The sequence below is a fragment of the Poecile atricapillus genome, chromosome 4 (assembly GCF_030490865.1).
Source record: "Poecile atricapillus isolate bPoeAtr1 chromosome 4, bPoeAtr1.hap1, whole genome shotgun sequence".
Lineage (NCBI taxonomy): Eukaryota > Metazoa > Chordata > Aves > Passeriformes > Paridae > Poecile > Poecile atricapillus.
Genome location: NC_081252.1, coordinates 41,496,959 through 41,511,552, shown reverse-complemented (window position 1 = coordinate 41,511,552; position 14,594 = coordinate 41,496,959). Strand labels below are relative to the sequence as shown.

The 14,594-nt window shown below is 36.3% G+C and overlaps 1 protein-coding gene across 1 annotated transcript in view; it reads left to right on the top strand.

Moving 5' to 3' along the window:
- Nucleotides 1–14,594, top strand: part of VEGFC (vascular endothelial growth factor C) — a 69,650-nt gene that overhangs the window by 49,209 nt on the left and 5,847 nt on the right. Inside the window, 3 exon segments of the mRNA XM_058839002.1 lie at nucleotides 2,874–3,087; nucleotides 5,049–5,239; nucleotides 12,347–12,498. Coding sequence (XP_058694985.1) covers nucleotides 2,874–3,087; nucleotides 5,049–5,239; nucleotides 12,347–12,498 — 557 coding nt within the window.

Here is a 14,594-nt window from a genome sequence, read left to right as displayed (position 1 = left end):
TCAAGGTGAGGCCGCCCCTCAGAGCAGAGAGGGACAATCCCCTCTCTTTCCCAGCTGGTGATGCTGTGCCTGATGTACCCCAGGACATGGGTGATCCCCCTGCAGCCAGGGCACTGCTGACTCATGTTCAACTTGCCATCAACCAGGACCCGCAGGTCCTTTTCTACACTGCTGCTCTCAAGCCTCTCCTTCCTTAATCTACACACACAATGAAGGCTGCCTTGTCTCAGATTGTAGGCACATGGTGCTATAGCCCATGGAATATCTAGGGTAAAACAATACTTTATTACATTTGATACAATGCTTAATTTAAGCCATTAATTTCTTCATATTTTGAATTTTGTTCATACATATTTAATATATGTATAAAATTTTTTGTGTCCAGTTGAAAAGACATGATTTGATTGCATGACCAAAGAGGAATTAATCAGCATGCGTTGTTTTCAACAATTTCACTTTCCTACTTCATGCCTGATTTTTTACCAACAAAATAATATTGAGTTTCATTACTTATTTTCCTGATGCTCTAAGCCTGTATTTTGAATATCTGCAACAGCAATAGCCCATGTTTTGTCTACTGTGGGCTGCACAGGCTTTCAAGGATTCATCAAAGTTGGCAAAGCTTTGGTTGAATTCTCCTTCCATGTTACCCAATGATCTGCTTGCTAGGACTTCCTAGGATCAGCTACTGGATGGCTGATGGCACTGGATGGCACAGGTTTTATTCCTGTGCCTTTTATATAATAGACTGGCTTCCAGCCTTGTGACAGGATAAACACGCTGTGCCATGCACGTTCCCATCACATGGCAGACGTGCTTCCGCAATGCTGGCATTGTGCTGGTGCAGCAAATTGCTTCCCATTACTCAAGGGCCAAGCGCTGCAGCACCCTCAGGAAACAGTTTGGCAGGAGTGAGGCTGCTCAAACCCTGTACTCTCAACTCTCAAGAAGTGCAAGCAGTGAGTAGCCAAATTAATTTTTGTTAAGCTGGGATTTTTGTCTGTGACCCAATGATTGAGACCCTGAGTGGCATCCTGCAAGGAGAGCAGAAGTGATGAGGAGTGAAATTCTGTGTTAGCATTAAATTTGAAGGCAAAGCTCTTGGAAACTGCTTGATGCATGGCTTGGGTCTGGGATAGCCCTTCCTATGGTGGCAAGGAATGAGATGAAGATCTGCATGGGCACATTTCTGAGACAATAGCTTGGTTGGTGAAACCTCCCAGGACGAAGTCATCTGCAAGGACACTGTGGTTAGCAAGGCTTCAGTGTCAACATTTTTTTAACTTCATAACGCCTTGTCAAATAAAATGGATTTTAAATTGGTATTAGAATAATAGAATCACTGAATAGCCTGATTTGGAAGGGACCTTAAGGATCATCTAGCTCCAGGTCCCCTGCCATGTAGACGTACGTCTTTCATTACACCAGGCTGCTCAGAGCTATATCCAGCCTGCCCTTAAACAATTCCAGGGATCAGACATCCACAGCTTCTCTGGGTGACCTATTCCCATGCCTCATCCCCTTCAGTTCCCCCTGTAGTTCTGTATATGATTGTATTTACAGAAATGAATTCTGTGAATTTGCCCTATCCTGAGGTGTTTCTGCTGTATTTGACACCAGATAAGGGAGTAGATGCAACCATACATGCCATTTTATACCCTCATAGTTGTTTGTGAGACATGGAGCAGTTTTGATTCAGGTGGCATAGTTCTAAACTACCTGTTTTACTCTAGTAATGTTTAAAATCATTGAACTGAGAGTTTATTTTTTGTTAGTAGCAGAGTTGGATAAGAAACTGTAAATTTCAGTTCATATAGTTTTGTATTTCTGCATTGAGACATGTTTTACACTCTTACAGCCCAGTTGTTTTTTGAGTAGAGCAACAGTTTTGTAGTACACTTTAGAGAGTTTCCAGCCAGTTGATGCATTTGCCTCTATATTTTGTGTCTCATGCTGCCATCTAAGGGTCATCTAGGCTGAGAAGGTGGCTAAAGGTTCTTCAATGTTTTTCCTTCTCCATTCTGCCCTTCCCTTTGGGAATTCAGCAATTCATCAATGAGAAGGGTGGGCAGGGGATAAACACCAGGCTTTTGATGCAGTATGTTTCATCTAAGAGAAACAAGAATCTTCCTGATAAGTGATAAACTGGAATGTAAATCTCAGTCCTTTAGAAAATTGTACTTGCAAAGAGTTTGTGTAAAGGCGAGAGAATAAGAAAGCAAGATTACAGAATTTAAGTCTACTCCTGAAACAGAAAGGGAGTGTGAGGTTTAGTTACTTCAAGGTACCAAAGTCCTCGTTTCCTCCTGATTTAAGGATTAATGTTTTATAATAGAATTTGCTTATTAAGATTTTCCCTAGAAATGTACTAAATAACATGAATTAGTTTCTTGGTTTGGTGTTTTGTTTGGTTGGGTTTTTTTAAACTGGTTTTGCATTTCTGGGTGTTTTGATTTTCTGGGACTAAGGGAAAATAGGAAAAAATGGGTGTTACTTTAGGAGTATATGGTATTAAATAACATGCATATTATTTAAATATTTTGGGTTTTAAGCATTCAAAATTTTATCACAAAAACTTATCTTTCCAGGATAAAAATGCATGGTTTATAATCTTCAAACTGTGTTTGTATAGGCTTAATTCTATAGCTCTTTTCTTACACCGATATTTTTAACTACAAGGGTGATAAAGAAGTGGTGGAGGAAGCAAAACATTTTATTATTTGTCAATATAGTAATGTTGGCAATGACTGACAGATGCAGTTTTTATAATGAGGATCCCTTTATTTTACAACGTATGAGTTGTTTTTCAGGCTAGTTTCCAGCAAACCTTGTGTACTAGAGAAAGTAATTAATCTTGCATGTTACTTTGACAGGCTCATGGAAGCAAAGACCTGGAAGAGCAGTTGCGGTCCGTGTCCAGTGTGGATGAACTCATGACAGTACTTTACCCAGAATACTGGAAAATGTTCAAATGTCAGTTGAGGAGAGGAGGTTGGCAACACAACAGGGACCACTCCAGCTTTGACACGAGATCAGATGATTCCATTAAATTTGCTGCAGCACACTATAATGCAGAGATCCTGAAAAGTAAGTACAGGACACAATCTGTGTTCCAGCACACCATAAATGAAAATCTGAAGGTTTTTCAGTTGTGTCAAAAATATTTTAAAAGCTAAGCAGTGTCAGTAAACCAGCTCAGCAGTTTGAGAGGATGTGTTGTCTATAATATAAAATCTTTGATAGTCAGCCTTTCATAATGAAACAAATCACTCTACAGGCATATTTTAGGTATGTCCATTGTAAGAAAGTTCTTTCTCAGCTCAGTAGAGAAAGTGAAGTGCTTGTCTTAAAGTATAAGGAATCCTGCTTTGTAGAGGCTGTAACAATTTTGTAGAAAGCAAAGAGGATTCTAATAGTTGGATTCATTGAACTATTTCTTCTCATTTTCTGCAATTGCATCACGGCTGGTAATGCTTTCTTCTCTTATGGATTATGGCTGTGGAGCGCCAAATAATCCACCTGTAACGTTTTCATGTCACAGAGGATAGTTGTAATGATGTTGTGCTAAAGCAAGCAAAACAGTTTTCAAACCAATGTTTGAATACCTTTCAGTGTTTCAGCATGGATGAAAATATATTAACTTGCAGTTTAAGCAAGTGCTTGTAGGCAGAGAAGTGCAGGATTTATAGCAGGTGTATTTTTTTTACATAATACTGAAAGTCATATACCTTAATGGAGAGTCTAAAATACACATAAGGCAAAATTTCCATTTTTGTTGAATAGTTTACCAAAATCTAGTGCCAAAAAAGGAATAAAGGGACACGTACAGCTGCAAGTCTCAGGGCTGTTTAATGTAAGATTATATTTAGTAAAATGCTGTATAACATGAGTTTTTGCCCAAATTTGTGTGGATAATCTGGGCACAAAAATCATCCATCAGATTAAATCACATGCTGCACATAATTGCTAAAGAGTAAGCTTTTGCTTTAAATTATACCCTTCTAGTTAACAAAGTAAACATGTATTTAAATTAATTTAAAGTGTATACATTAAGTATATAAAATTTAACATTCTAATGTATTATATCCAAGTGAAGTGCTGTGTGGGGCTGGTTAAAATTACTTTGCAGAAGTGTGTAGTACTAAAGTTCAGACTTTACTGAAGATGAGGCTTGCCCCAGGTGAAGAAAGGACATGTGGAGCTTCAGCTTCTGGCCAACAGTTTGAGGGAGGTGACTGTGTCCCTCCCTTTGCTCTAGTGAGACCCCATCTGCAGTACAGTGTCCAGTTCAGGGGTCCCCAACACCAGAAGGATGTGGAATTGTTGGAGCAGGTCCAGAAGAGAGCTGTGAGGATGTTCTGAGGGCCAGAGCACTCCTGTGAAGATGGGCGGAGAGAGCTGGCCCTGCTCAGCCTGGAGAAGAGTCCCAGGACTTCTTATAGCAGCCTTCCAGAACCTAAAGAAGGTCTGTAAGAAAGATGAGGAGAGATGTTTTAGCAGGTCCTGTTGTTTTAGGACAAGGGTAATAATTTTAAACTAAAGAAAGTAGATTCATACTTGATAAAGGGGAGAAACTTTATGGTAAGGCTGGTGATTTACTGTGGCAGGTTTCCCAGTGAGGTGGAAGATGCTGCATCCCTTGAAGCGTTCAAGGTCATTCAGGTTTGGATGGGGCGCTGAGTAACCTGATCTGCTTGAAGATGTCCTTGCTCCTTACAAGGGGGTTGGACTATGTGAACTTTAAAGGTCCTTCCCAACACAAGCCAGGCTATGATTCTGTGCTTTGAGGTCTCCCCTGCCTGTTAGGTTCCCTTTTAGCTCCACTATGACTTTTCATCTGCTCCATGATGATATATCATGTCCCTGTGAAGAAGAAAAATCAGCTAGAAGGTAACATAGAGAGATGTGTGTTTCACTGACTAAAGGGTGTGACTCTAGAAATTCATATTCTGGTTTTGAAGTTTAAAAAGGAATCCTAATTTACTGCAGGATAGTTTTGACTTTAAACAGTTACTTTATAACATATGAAATTCCCTGTAACTTGGCAGGTATTGATACTGAATGGAGAAAAACTCAGTGCATGCCACGTGAAGTGTGTGTGGATGTGGGAAAAGAGTTTGGAGCAACTACAAACACCTTCTTTAAACCCCCATGTGTATCCACCTACAGATGTGGAGGTTGCTGCAATAGTGAAGGACTTCAGTGTATGAATATCAGCACAAATTACATCAGCAAGACAGTAAGTTCTCACTCTTTTATTACCGTTCATGTACTCCTTGCAAATGCATTTATGGCCATGCATATTTTAAACCTTCTCATTTCTACTATGACAAAGGAAATAGTTGATTCCAAAATATACAGGAAAAACAGCTGAAGACACTACTGCCTGGAAAAAATGTGTTTTATGTTCTTTTCCCCAAAATATTTTAATTTTTCAGGGGACAAAATAAATTATGATGTCCTATTCTTCCATTCTTAATTTTGAGATTATCCATCAGACTTAATTCTCTCTCTCTCTTTTTTTTTCTTCTGCCTTATGGCTGTAATGGGGCATGCGCTCAGTGGAGAGCTAGCCTGTAATTTTATTAGCATAGACTGCTACAGGACATGTGCAGACAGGATACATTTTTCAAATAAAGCCTTTTAGGAAGGGTGTTATACCATATTAAGATATATTAGCATTATGCACCTATTTGTTTTGTTGCAATGCATCTTCTTCCAGGTGTATGTGCAGGTTGTGTTCTTAAGTTCAGGGTTAGTGATCAGGTAGGAATGTGCAGAGATCATGCACTGAGACTGTGAGCTGACTTTAAAGCAGCACATACTACATTATTCTAAGTAGATACAGGAATTATCACAATTATCTTTCAATATTTCCCTCAAAAATCATGTAAAAATAGTCATACTTAAAACCATTTCCTAGGGTATTTTCCTGTTATTATAGTAGCTGGTAGGGTTTTTGTTGGCTGTGGGCTTTTTCACTTTTTAGTGTAAATCTTGGTTTCTTTTTCAAGAGGATTCATGCAGCTGAAGATGCAGTATGTATTTATAATGAAGACCAAAAACTGTATAGCCAGTTATAAAACTGAAGCCCTTAGAAATGTCACTCCCTTACCATAAAACTTAGTGGTATGGTATGCTCTGAGTCTTTTTCAGGGTGAATTAAGAAAAGGGAATGTAAAGAAAACAGCAAAACCCACTAATTTTGTAGAGTGCATTTTCTGCCATTATTCTCACCAAATCTGTCTATCTGAAATGGTACATCCTTTGAAGAATTTTCTATCCTAAATTTAGCCTACTGAGAGACAACCATGCAGCACAGGAGTAATGTAACTCAGATAGCTTAAATAAGGACAACTACTACTTTGACTTTGTTCGAGCCTTACTGTTTTTCTCATTAGGAGAAACCATTGTCTCAATTCCACTTGCTTGAAAGGTGCAAATATATTTTTCATTTTAAAACCCAAGAAATGGGACTATTTTTTTTTTCCACATATCTGTAAAGTTTAGTTTGCCAAAGAAAATAATTCTCATCACAGAGAGAGCTGTTCTACATAACACAGATTTCCTAGTTTTTGAGCACTATGTCAGTTTAGGCTAAATTGTGTCTTTCTCTTCATTTTACTGTTCACATCTATCAAGTGAAGTAACTTTTTACCAAGTAGAACAAGTTTAACAATGAGTTTCCTTTTGAAATTTTTGATGTTATTGGTGATGATATGACAGGAGTAGTTAAAGATTTGAGAGACTCTGAAAAGGAAAATCTTAAAGGTCTTATTAGAAAGAATAGGCAATAACAATGCTTTGTTTTCTTATTCTGTAAAAGGAAGCAATTGTATCTATGAGTTTTTTGTCTTGCATCTGATTTCCAGTTTTATCTGATCCTTGACAGAATGCAGTTTTAAAAAGCTCTTATTAAAGGTACAGACCTATAGCTATATCTGTCACCATCTCAGATTTTTTAAAATTATGTGACCACAGTTTACTCCATATCACATGAGAGTTAGGAAGGAAAAAATATTGGATTCAAGGCCTTCTGTGGAATTAAGGTACCGTACACATCTATTTTCACCACAGTTTCTCTTACTTCCTGAAAAATGATAACAAAGAGTTTTCTCATAATTCAACAATTTTTAGCTTTTTTTTTTGTGCATAAACTCCGTAAGATAACTTCATACTGTTCGCCCTGCAGAAAAAGTGCTTAATGGGAAATTAATTTTTCAGCTGGAGTTCTTACTGTGAGGGCAAGCTCTAACATTGGTTCCAGACATTAAAATATAAAGCAAGATTATATCAGCTTTCATCAAAATTAATTAAAAATAAAAGAACTAAGCACAGAAATTATTTTTATAGAGGGAAAATAATTGATTTCCAGGAGAATGGACCAGGTCAGATGTTCCCTGATTGTGGAACACAGTGGTGGTCCAGAGCAGGGTCAATTGTTTTCTAGTTCAGACCGCATTCCTCCTTTCTATCTACTTTATTGGGAGAAAAGTACAAAAGTATTCTGCTTTGTTTTTAATACAATTTTTCCCCAAACCTTTTTTTGTAGTTACTATGGGGTGTTTATACAACCAGAATTGAGATAAGAGACTACTTCTTAAGATACAGTACAAGATCTATGACAGTATTTGAAGACTCTCTAGGCTAATTTGCAAACTGCAGTAGATCCTCTCCTGACTGCAGTAGCCCAGTTTGTAAGTGATGGCTTTTCTAGTGAGGATATGTGGGAAATGTGGTATGGTTGTTTGGGTTTTTTCTCTAATTTGTTATCAAACAGCTGTTCTCTCTTTCCAGGGCACAAATAATTCAAAGTGCTAACAAAGATTGTGGAGCTACCTGGTGCAGCTACAGCCTGTCCCTCAGCAGCACTTTTTTATGCCCAGTTATAGGCACTTGCTAATAGGTTGAAGGGAAGCAGAGAGCAGATGTCAAAGAGCTGTTTCATCCCATTCTCCTTCTTGGCTGTCAGGAGGGACATTTTTTTGGCTTCTTTATGATCACTTTGTATAAAGGTCCTAAATCATCTTGTTTCACGGTTACAGTTATAGTCCCTCAAGGGAAAACATCTATCCAAGCAGATCAAAATTAGATTTAGAGGAGATTTTCTCACAGGAAACAAGTTAATAGCTTGAAATTTTTTGCCCAGTTTGGGATGTATGTGGTGATCTTTTTCACAATTCAGAGATACACCACAAGAATATTCCGCTGTTTTCAACATTACCATTTCTACTTTTTCCCATGCACTTTTCTGTTAATTGCAGTGATATAGTACATACTTTTAATAGTGGGAGATATATAAGTTCCAAATGTTTTTTGTTAATATTTCTGGGAAAAAAAGGGATTAAAATAAAAAAGATAGAATAAGGAACCCAAGCACATTAAATAAATATGGATTTATTGTATTAAGTACCTATTGTTATATCCCACATAAACCTTGAAATAGTTTTATAAGAAAGTTCAACAGTAAAATAATGATAACGTGCCATTTCTCAAATAGTTTATTTTTATTCTTTTCAATATGGAGATGTTTAGTTTTGAAATCAGTCTTATGTCCTTAGTTTAAAAAACTCTCTGGACACATTGTACTGTGTTACACTGGTTATATTTGGCTGGCCTTACTGACACTTTGGAAAGTGCAAAAATCACAAGTGATGGAAGCTTAGACTCAATCAATTTAAGAGAAACTTGCCAAAATAAACCACAAGCCATAAGAAGAATACGGGGTAATTAATGTAAATTTTTGGGAAAAAAACATACATAAATCCTGTATTTGAAAAGTGTCTAGAATGATGGCATTCCCACATAATACCAGTTTTGATATATTTCAGAAGGCAGTGAGCATAATAATTTTATGTGCACTGATACAATGGTTATTGGCACATGCGATGACAGTGCTGAATAAATTAATTTAGCCACTGAAGCAAAGAAATACTTTGTATAAAAAGCCTCAGTTTTTCTGGTAAGTATGCTATGAAATCCAGTGTAAAGAAGAAGCCTTCAAGGCCATGGATCAAAATTTCGGGGCTTTTAGTAACCAGGTCCAATGAAAGGTGTCTCTGCCCATGACAGAAGGGCTCTAATTAGTTGATCTCTAAGGTCCTTACCAAACCATTCTGTGATTCTAAGGATCAGTGAGAAGGAATACTTGGAAAATTGGTTTTTTCAGGAGTTCTGATAACACTTTTTGTCAACACATTCAGAGATTTCCATCATCTATTGGATTTTTTTCTTTTTTTCTAAGTTTTTTTTTTCCTAAATTCAAAATCATATTAAGTTCTAGGTTCTGGACTAGCACTTGGAAGATAAACCCCAGAAATGATGTGAAAGACTGGAAGACCTGCCATCTGGCTCTCTGTGATAAAACAGCCTTAGACTGGCTGAATGGCAGGTGTTGAATTCTTATTAAGTGTGTTAATTATTTATGGCTCTCAATTGTTCTTCAGTTACACAGAGCTTCTGTTATTATGTGCTGTAATCTGAGATTAACAATGTATTAGTGATTTATGTTTACAGTTAGCAGCTTCTCTGGAGGAGGACAGAGTTTTTTGATTATGTGGGTGTGGTTTTTTTTTTGGTTTTTTTGATTGGTTGGGTTTTTTTTGTAATATTTATTACTCTTTAGTTATACAATCACTTATTGCTTCTGTTGTTGCTTTCCACTGGTTTCATGATAATACAGTGTTGGTGGCAAAAAGATAAAGGATAGCATGGACAAGTTGAGTCTATTTTTTTCTTTTTTTATTTGCCTCTGACTGGAGAAATACTCCTAAATTGCTGTTTTATTTATTATAACTACTAACTTTTTTCTGAGCAATAGAAACTCTCCACTTTTTGAAGACTTCTCTAATCCCTACTGCTATCAGATCTTATGTTCCTCTGGGGACTGAAGCTCATTCGTTGTAATCTTTGGTACTGAATATCTGTCTTTAGGCATTGGTACCTAAAGGAAATAGCTTTTCCCTTTAGAGTGAGCTAATCTGGTTTTTATTATAATTTAAAGTTGGAAAGGAAGAGAAGATTTGGGCTTCTAAGAATGCAGTAAATCCAATCTTTTAGAGAATGAGGGATCAAACAGAAATATAAGCTATTTGGTCTCCAAGAAGAATTACCATTTGGGCCATGTGGATGCCAGCAATAGTAGCCACAGCAAACAATGGTGCCAGAGAAAGAATTGAAAACCAGCCTCATACGTAGATGTTATGAGGCATTTTTCATAGAAATATCCTTTCTAGGTATTGATATTTGACTGTTAAATGTTGCCAGACATGCCCTGTAGTGACAGCAGATGTTGAGCTTATTGTTCTGGTGGATGAGGAAGGAGAGCAAAAATTAAATTGTACATGTTATCAAAAGCATAAAGTATTGTTTATGGTCAGGTTTTACATAGCCTGAAATGTTTTACTTAGATGAAGATTCAAACATAACTTATGCATGTTGAGAGTTTATTCACTTAAATAATTTCACTGAATAAACAGTAGCAACTCTTGTGTTATATAAAATACATTACTATTAAGAGAATTTATTTGAACAAGCTGAAGGTAATTTGAGGAGGTCAAGGAAGGCTAGTCTACCTTTATATTGTTTAACTAGACCTTTTTCTCACTGCACCACTGAAGTGTTGATGGGAATAGTTGTTAGCAATGTTCATCTCCAAACTGATACCGTTCACAGCTTTAATGGAAGGATAAATGTCAATTAAGATAAATTCACGTTCACCATTATTTCCATTACCATGATTGATACATCTCAGCTGTTTGTGTGAAATTTCTATCAGCGATCTCCTGAAGCTGAATAGGAGAGTTGGGCAGGGACCTACCTCTTTTAGGTGCTTTAGAAATGTAGCAGCTGTCCTATGCTGCCATCCCCAGTGGTCTGGAGTCTGCTATGCTTTGCACCATGCCAAATTGATCTACTGCAAGAATACAGGAAGAACATGCACTTGCTTTCCAGCTGCAGTTAGGTCCTTTCAGACTCACGCGTATTTCATTTTCTAAGATTTAGCAGTTCTCTCTGTAGCAGGTTTTTATTTCAGCTTCAGAAAAGCAAGTTCATAACTGTCATGAAAGAGCAGAAAAAACAAGATTCTCCTTAATGTGCATTATTGTAATTAAGTTCATAATCTTTTTTTCTGTCCATCAATTCATACATATCTTCTAAGAGTCAGCTTTCTAAGCAGGTAAACACATCCCATAATGCTGTATTTTATATTTTGAAGCGTTTAAAATTACCAGTTCTGATTACATTTGCATGCTGCCTATATGACATACTCTAAGGTTACAGATTTTTAAAGAGCACTGCAAACACATCTCACCTAAAAATTAGTATTTTTATACAATCTTACTGTCTGGAACAGGAATAAAAATGAATGACCGTTTTTAAAAGTATTAAAGTCCCCACAGGATGCAGAAATATTCTTAAATGTATTTAGAAGAGTGGCTGAACACCTAAAAGAAAACAGTGGACTGTTGCCTTTCTTAAACACTATCAAAAAACAGCCTTTAAGACTTTGACCTAGTGTTTCTGTTGTAGCTTTTCAAGAGATCATTGAGACTTGAGTTTTACAGCAAAACCTACTTAATTTGATATAGTAGATGTCCTGAACTGAAAATTGAAATTAGTCTCTCTGTTTTCCTGTTATCACTTCTCAATTTTACAACAAGGTATCACTGAAGTTGTCCTCTTTCACAAGTTGAGCTATAATTCCCTCTAAAATTAAGGTTTTGTTAATTCACATACAGATTATTTTATCAATAGTGGGTATTTCTTAATACTTTGGGAAAAAAAAAAAAGAATAGTTCAAGATATATTCCATCAGGATAGGCATATAACTTGCACAGTTACAAATAATAAAAATTTGAAAAATGCAGTGTGCTCTAGCTCAAATGTTATTCATCCAGAGCTGGTTTGATCAAAGTCCACCATACTGCTGTTTCACATAAGCTTTTGTAATTGTGCAACTGATGTATTAGGTGGTAACTCACTGTCTTATATTATTCTTCAGCTTTTCAAAGCACCTTCCAAATGTTTCATTTTGTATTTTTTTAAAATGCCACCAATTTGAAGTCAACACCTATAGAAAAACGAGTACTTTGAACATTTTCCTCTTGCATATTAAATGTTGTAGTAAGCAAACTGGCACGTAACAGGGTTTAACACTAAAAATGTTAGTTGTCATACCATAGCTGTTGTATTCATTTTGCACATAGTAATTATTTAGCAGTACAATTGAATGCTGGAAGACAACAAAAATATCTGAACTTTAATTTGTGATAGGTTTTTTGTATGTCCTTACATTAGTTTTAGCTGGATCTGTATAAGGAGTGTTTTGCTTTGCCTTTTGTAGCTGTTTGAGATCACAGTGCCTCTGTCGCACGGCCCCAAGCCCGTCACCGTCAGTTTTGCCAATCACACGTCCTGCCGGTGCATGTCCAAGCTGGATGTTTACAGACAAGTCCACTCCATCATCAGACGTTCCTTGCCAACAGCACAAACTCAGTGAGTATGAGGCTTCTCTTTCCTTTCACATTAGGAGCAGGACTGTATAATTCAGATTTAAAATACTGCCATGGAGTTGTCACAGCTAGGATAAGCAAGCTATGCATAGCAGTAGCAGAATGCATTCTGCAAGGGAGCTGCTATTACTTTACACAAAGAGAATTTTACTGAATTAACATCACCTTTTTTACCCAGTAGATAAACTGGAGCAAGATGATTTAAAACTGAAGAATAGTGCGTGTGGGATTTACTTGATGAAAGAGCTACAATCCAATTGAGACTTAAAGAAAATATCAGAAAAATCAATTTCTTTTTAAAGAAAAGCTAAAAATATCTTTGTAAATAATTAGGAGACAACATTTCTCTTTCAATCTGTATTTTCATATTTTAAATGCTTTTTTTTTAATACTTGTTTTTTAGGGAATATTTAACTTAAAAATGTCTTTTGACATCTTCATATGCCAGAGATGCATGTAAAATAGAATGGAAGGGGAAAATAAAGGGTTAATTGGCATTCCACAGAAGTAGCACATGAATTTTTTTGTGTGTGTGATTTTGAATGAAAAATGTCGCAGAACAATCTGGCATGAGAAATATTTTAAGATTTTGAGTTTGTTTTTTTTTTTTTAATTATTTAAAGACTTGAAGATCTCCTTCCTTAATTTAGAGGTCTGAGTGATGATTTTATGATGTATAAATATTTAGGAGGTCAAAAATACATAATAGACTAACAGTTGCTTTGAGGAAGAATCAATAACTAGAAGCCAAACTGGAATGAATTAACATTTTTAATAAGGTGAATGAGTAGAACAAATTTCTCAGAGGTGTTAAGCATTTTCCTCAGTGGTTTCATTCAGTTTAAGTCTGGATGTTTTCTGATACTGTCCTAAACATAGATTACATTTTATTTTGGTTTAATTTATTTAATTTTTTCATGAAAATATGAATCAGAAACAGTGGCTTGGAAATAAATCCATTAATAATTTGTTTAATTACTTAATAAACAGATTATAAGAAAAATATATAATATATGTAGGTCTTCTATACAGTAACTTTCTGGATTTTAGTTTAGAATCCATGGCTCTGTGCAACAAAACAGGCAGGCTGGTTTGTTTTTTTGTTACTGCTTGGTTTGATTTAGTTGGTTTTTAAAGCAGAATTCAATATGTCTGTAAATTATCCATACTATTTCTCCGGCGGAATTGGAAGGCAGGCTGAAGGAAATGTGTGCCAAGTGAGGCAGTGAGAGTGAGATCATTACTGTAATGAAATCAAGAAACACCAGTTTGATAAAATGTGATGTGAAGCAGGGTGATATTAAACCACAGCAGTCTTTACAAGTGGAGAATTTAGTGTGTTGAAGGGGAGTGGTCTACTTGAATGATGATTGTGGAGGAATGTCCCAGCACCTGCACTTTTGAACGCGTGAGTAATGGTGCTCGGGGGAATGAAAAGTGCATCAAATATATAATATAGGTATTGTCTTGAAAGATTAGGAAGATTATAGAAATACTACAGAAATGATGAATAAATGACACAGCCCGGATGGATGAAGTTAGGCTTGACTTGTTCAAAGATGTAATGTCAGCTGTGGTGATAAAGAAATTGCAAGCAAGGAAGATGAGATAATACACATAAATATTCCATCTCTGATTCACCAGATAACTCAGTTCACTCATTATTTTTTTAAAAGGCAGCAGCTGCTGTTTGGATTTTTTTGCTTTCTCTGGTACCACTACCTTGGCTGCAAACTGAAACAGGAAAAGAGGACTGAAGTGTTAATTTGGTTATTGGCTTTCTTTTTAAAGTGAAGAGGCATCACTGCTGAAGACAAATCTTTATGTTTGAGAAGGCTGGCCAGAATGAGTAACTGATGAGAAAATCTCAGCTAATGGCACATAATTTTCACATAAAGACATTAAGTGGATTCTGATAAACTGATTTTATTTTCTAAAGTTTTGCCTACAGCATTAATTCAGAAACTATTATCTGCTGTCTTTTGACATCTTAAATTTGAAAATATTTCTGTACTACAAAAAACGACATGGAAAATGATGCCTGTTACTACGCAGTATCTGGCATGTGAAGAATTTTTA